Source organism: Rhagoletis zephyria, unplaced genomic scaffold (genome assembly GCF_001687245.7).
Source record: "Rhagoletis zephyria isolate East Lansing unplaced genomic scaffold, Rhagoletis_zephyria_1.1 Rzeph_scaffold_04551, whole genome shotgun sequence".
NCBI lineage: Eukaryota > Metazoa > Arthropoda > Insecta > Diptera > Tephritidae > Rhagoletis > Rhagoletis zephyria.
In genome coordinates, this window is record NW_016161634.1 from 1,942 (window position 1) to 7,282 (window position 5,341).

At 33.6% G+C, this 5,341-nt stretch overlaps 1 protein-coding gene across 1 annotated transcript; it reads left to right on the forward strand.

The window, feature by feature from the left end:
* The first annotated feature begins 2,764 nt into the window (after positions 1–2,764).
* On the forward strand, positions 2,765–3,781 carry LOC108370891 (ER membrane protein complex subunit 2-like). Its single transcript, XM_017626318.1, has 3 exons — positions 2,765–2,950; positions 3,027–3,435; positions 3,502–3,781. Exons 1-3 carry the CDS (start codon positions 2,917–2,919, stop codon positions 3,764–3,766), a joined length of 708 nt encoding a protein of 235 aa, XP_017481807.1. The 5' UTR covers positions 2,765–2,916; the 3' UTR covers positions 3,767–3,781.
* Positions 3,782–5,341: the final 1,560 nt, after the last annotated feature.

Genomic DNA, 5,341 nt, shown 5'->3' on the forward strand with positions numbered 1-5,341 from the left:
AATTTTAGTATAATTAAGTGCATGTTTGAACTAAAAGTTAACGGTAGTAGGCTACACGTAAAGTTGAATAGGTTACATAACTGCATAACCAAAAAGTTTCTAAAAATTCTGCATTTTCGTGAACTTTGCGTAAAGTTTTATGGCCTTATTTATAAAAAATAAAAAAGGTTTATAAACTGAGAAATTTATGAAATTGTAATTTTATTAAGTTCTTTAAACTTACTTTTTTTATGAATAAGGCCATTAAATTTTAACTTATTTGGTTTATGTTATGCAACAGACTACAAGCAATTTCAATTTATTTTAAATGATGGACAAAATTGAATGATAGTAATCCATATAAGCAAAGAAAATTGGGTTGCCAATGGCAGAAAAAATTTAAAAAGTGTGTTTTTTTTAAAAAGTTTTCGATACTACCAGTACTTTGCAAAGTATCGAGTAAAATCAACAAATAAGGTATCGAATATTAAAGTACACATTTTTATACCCTCAATATCGATGCTTACTCAGTATCGATAGTATCGTTCGAGTACTAGTAGAAATGGGATACTATCGATAGTACCGCTCTCGATAGTTTTAGAAACGATAGTTGAACACATCGATAGTNAGAAAATTGGGTTGCCAATGGCAGAAAAAATTTAAAAAGTGTGTTTTTTTAAAAAGTTTTCGNAAGTATCGAGTAAAATCAACAAATAAGGTATCGAATATTAAAGTACACATTTTTATACCCTCAATATCGATGCTTACTCAGTATCGATAGTATCGTTCGAGTACTAGTAGAAATGGGATACTATCGATAGTACCGCTCTCGATAGTTTTAGAAACGATAGTTGAACACATCGATAGTATCAATAGTATAATCGTCGTGAAAGGTACTGAATTAAAACGCTCTATTGCTTGAAAATTAAATAATTAATAAATGTATAAAATTTATAAATTACTTTGTAAATTAAAAAGATTATATAAATTTTTTTAAATTTGAGTGCATCAAAAAGAACTTCTTATAATAATAAAATAAACGTATTAATTTATGCGCCTGAATTATATAACTTATATACATACATACCCTTGCATCCCCTTGAAAGCGACAGGCAAAATCTGCATTTATTTTTTATATGGCAAAATTAAATTCGGATTATGTTTGTCCCTTTTGAAGTGCAATTCGCTATAAAAATACATTTATAATACTACAAAACAAACAAAATAAAAGATATTCGTTTAAATTGACAACTCATTCTTATAAAAGTTCAACTGAGATCAAATACAGGGCGCATATCAAAATCCGGACAAGGGAAATTATTAACATTTTATCATATTATAAGAAAATAATAGCACCACAACATTTTTTAGCAGGATAGACTACTTTTTGTTTATTAAGAGCGTGTGTGAATCGGTAACAAAGTTCGCGTCGAGAAAATTTTTGACAACTATGAGGTGAATAAAATTTCAGTAGCTCATGAGGCTAGTAAAATTTTTGACAAATGCATAGAAAATTTTGACAATCGCAAAGATTGTTGATGTGTGTAATTTTTCGTTAAATGAAAGCTTAAATAGATAAATTGCAATCAACGATGGTAGATGTTTTCTTAAAATATTCATTTCACTTCAATTTGTAATATTTTATTCCAAATAAATCTGCGGTTATCAAAAATTTACTGCTGTCAAAAAATATTTCATTTCAAACAGCAGATTGGCAAAACTGTCTCACCATAGTAAAAATATTAGTGGTATTCATCTAAACCGATAACTTTATCAAGCAGATAATCTTATAAGTTTATGCACTCTGTTACATGAACGACCCACACTCTCTTTTCGTTTACTTTGGTTATAAAGCGCAGTGTCACTACTACTAGCACGGGGATAAAAAAATAAAAGAAACTACCTAACTAAATTGGAAAAAATTATATTTACGAGATATCTATTTAAATAAATGTACATATAACATAAAGGCTATTTATTTGAAGCAAGTTATAAGAAACAATGGCAGAATGTCTGTTTGTGTACGAATTCATTTGTCACGGCTACCAAACTTTGCGAATTATCAGTGAAACAAAACAAACAGACGGGATAATAATTGAACCAGATCTCTATCAGGATCATATCGTTTTTGAATTTGCATGCAAAATTTGTATGCGGATCCCGATTATTGCCTAAGAAAACATAGCTAGAGTTGCGACAGAGTTGCATTGTCTTCAGTTTATCAAGTTTATTCAGTGAAATCGCTGGATAAATTTATCAGAAATGTGTAAACGAGTTTCCATACAAATTTTGACAGTTCATTTATAAGGTTTACACAATTATAAGTTTATACGGTTTACAATGCATTTATAAGGTTTGATGAATACCCTTATTATTCAACAGCTTTCCCCATAGAACTTTGTTACCGATTCACACACGCCCTTAGTGTCTACTAATCTTTTATAAAAGTTGTACAAAACATAAGAAACTACAAAATAATTAAAAATTAAAACATTTTAATTCGAATTTCTAAAAAAATTTTGTGTAAGCAGATTTATAGCTTATTAAATTTTATTATAACTCAGTGTAAGCTTATAGTTGCTAAAAATCCCAATGATAAAACATATTTTTTTGCCGACTGTGTTGTGAATTTTCTTGCATAAAAACAATTGATGTAATGTGTAGAGATGTAAAGAAGAGGTGAAGTCTTACTAAAACCGACATCGATAGTTTTCAAAAACTATCGATTGTGTCGACAGTTTTCACCTATCGATACTATCGATATTACTATCGATAGTATCCCAGTTCTAAACCCGAGTCCTATCCCTACAGGAAGATACATAAAAGTTTTTGTTCAAGTCGATTTCGTGAACTTTTCTAAATTTAATTGAAATCGGTTATTTATTCGTTGCTATATAGTTTGTGAAATAAGGTGGATTCAAATAGAAATATTAAATTATGGCATACAACTTCAGAGAGATTAATTGGACTGGTTTGTTATAAACATAAATGATGCGGACAATAATGAAAATATACACAGTTTACTGAAGTTGCACTAATTATTTCAGATATCCGAGATCAATTCCGAAAATGGCGTGAGGATAATGACCGTCGAAGTGACGAAGTTATTCAACTGTGGGAAGCGATATTAGAAAACTGTTTTCAGAAGACTGGCAATGAGCGACATCTTATATTGGAGCAAGTAATTATTGCCGCTTTGGACACGTCACGTTTAGATATAGCAGGAAAATGTATTGAGCAACTAAGTACGGAATTTCCTGAAAGCATGCGTGTAGTAAAATTCGAAGCCATGCGCCTGGAAGCTATGCAGATGTATGATGAAGCTACTGATCTGCTCGATGAGATTATTGCCAAAGATGAAACAAATGCTGCACCTCGAAAGCGAAAAATTGCCATCCTCAAAGCAAGAGGAAAACGCACAGAAGCTATCAAAGAATTAAATGAATATCTGAAAACGTGTGTAGTAATATATATGTAAATTATTTTTGGTTGCTCATAAGCTGATTTTATTGTTTCCGAAAGGTTTATGTCTGATCAAGAAGCGTGGCAGGAATTATGTAGACTGTATTTGGCGGAGTGTGATTATTCCAAAGCTGTGTTCTGTATGGAGGAGGTTCTACTGCACAACCCACATAGTCATCTAATACACCAGCGCATTGCAGAGATACGATATACAATGGTAATATTTTTGTTCTGTGATTTTATTTTTAATGTCCAACCTAAATGTGTTCGGCCGAACATAGGCTTACTTTGCGGGGTTTTTCTTACTTTGGTTTGCTTTGCTTAATTTTAAAGGCTCTATAGTCAATTTTTTTGTGCGAATATTGTAAAAGCAACCAGCAACTTGGTTGGAAAGCCGAGTCTGTTCCTTTAGTAGATACAGATTATTTCCACGAAATTCCACAAAAATTTCAAATAGTTTAATTGGAAAATTAATTAATTTATTTATACTATCGAATGCAGCCTTAATATTGCAAAAAAAAAACCGAGTCATGAATCGGGGTACCAATTGTTTAGTATGTAGGTGGTGGACGGTCGAAGTAAGTGAAGGTCTAAAAGAAGGCGGCAAAGTTTTACCTTGAAGTATATGAACCTGTGTAAAGGTATTGGCCCAATGCAGGCTTGCTTTGCTTGCCTCGCTTTGAGAACTGTCAAAAGTTATTTGGAATATACTAAAATGCATGAAGGCTGGCCAAATGGCAGCTTTGTTTCACTTGCTTTAAGCGCCTCAATGTTTCAAATAGGCAAATGTTTTATTTGAAAGCGTTTTGTAGGCTTTGACATAAAGGTATGTTCCCGTTCTAAATAAATTCAAACTGCTGCACCCTTTTATGGACAAAAATTTGCTTACGTAATTAAAAAAATATATATATAACACAAGTAATTCAAAGTTTAATAAAAATGATCATATGTTTCCATGTTTAAAAGTTGCTAAGTCCATTTTTACAAATATTACAGGAACTTTGAATACAACATTTTGCGTGTGTAAAGCAAAGCAAAATTCCATACAAATCAAAAGGATTCGATCTTTAATTAATCCCAACGGCTTTTTACCCTCCATTCCCGGCCAACCGACACGAGGGGCGCAGTCCGCATGACGTACGGAACCTTTTTTTGAGTTTTTTGGTGCCGAGTAGTGGAAACAGGAGTTTGTTAAGTGTCGAGATCTAAAACTATTCAGCTACAGAATCAAATTCATCAGCTGATTGGATATGCTAAAGATAGTATTTCAATTATTGAGAGTGGAAATAATAGTTTTCTTTATAGTAAAAATCGAGTCCGATACGTCAAACGTGCTGGAATGACAGTTAAAATCTTGACATAAACCACGGATGGATTCGTTTAAATCAAAATTAGTTTTGCATGGCTTTAAAAATAGAGGTCGAAAGTGTCTTGACACTCGAGAAGGAACATTAAAATTTACCTCAGCCAGGATGGCCGGGCTATTACTCAAGCCTGTCATTAATTTTACGATAAATATATACCTAGCATGTCTCTACCCAGTCCAGACCCACACAGACCAACCACTGGACCCAATGACGTACAGACGAGCGATCAACGACATTCATAGGGAGTCTGTCTCCACCTACCTCGACTCCCGGCCTAGGAATGTCGTTATCGGAGCCCAATCACCACCTGTGGAAGAGACGGAGCTTCAGTTACCTAGAGAGACCCGCGTTACCCTGGCTCAGTTACGGTCTGGATATTGTAGCCGCCTAAACAGCTACCTGTCCAGACTCGACCCAAACATCCCAAATGAGTGCCCGGCATGTGGAGACTCCCCCCACGACACCAACCACCTCTTCACATGCCAGCTTAATCCGACTCAACTAACACCCCTCTCCCTTTGGTCCGACCCCAT

What these genes read in the sequence shown, in the direction of transcription:
- LOC108370891 (XM_017626318.1), top strand. Translation starts at nt 2,917, where the DNA reads ATGGCATACAACTTCAGAGAGATTAATTGGACTG. An exon ending in CAGAGAGATTAATTGGACTG is followed by an intron (nt 2,951 to 3,026) that starts GTTTGTTATAAA and finishes TAATTATTTCAG; the next exon opens with ATATCCGAGATCAATTCCGA. An exon ending in TTAAATGAATATCTGAAAAC is followed by an intron (nt 3,436 to 3,501) that starts GTGTGTAGTAAT and finishes TGTTTCCGAAAG; the next exon opens with GTTTATGTCTGATCAAGAAG.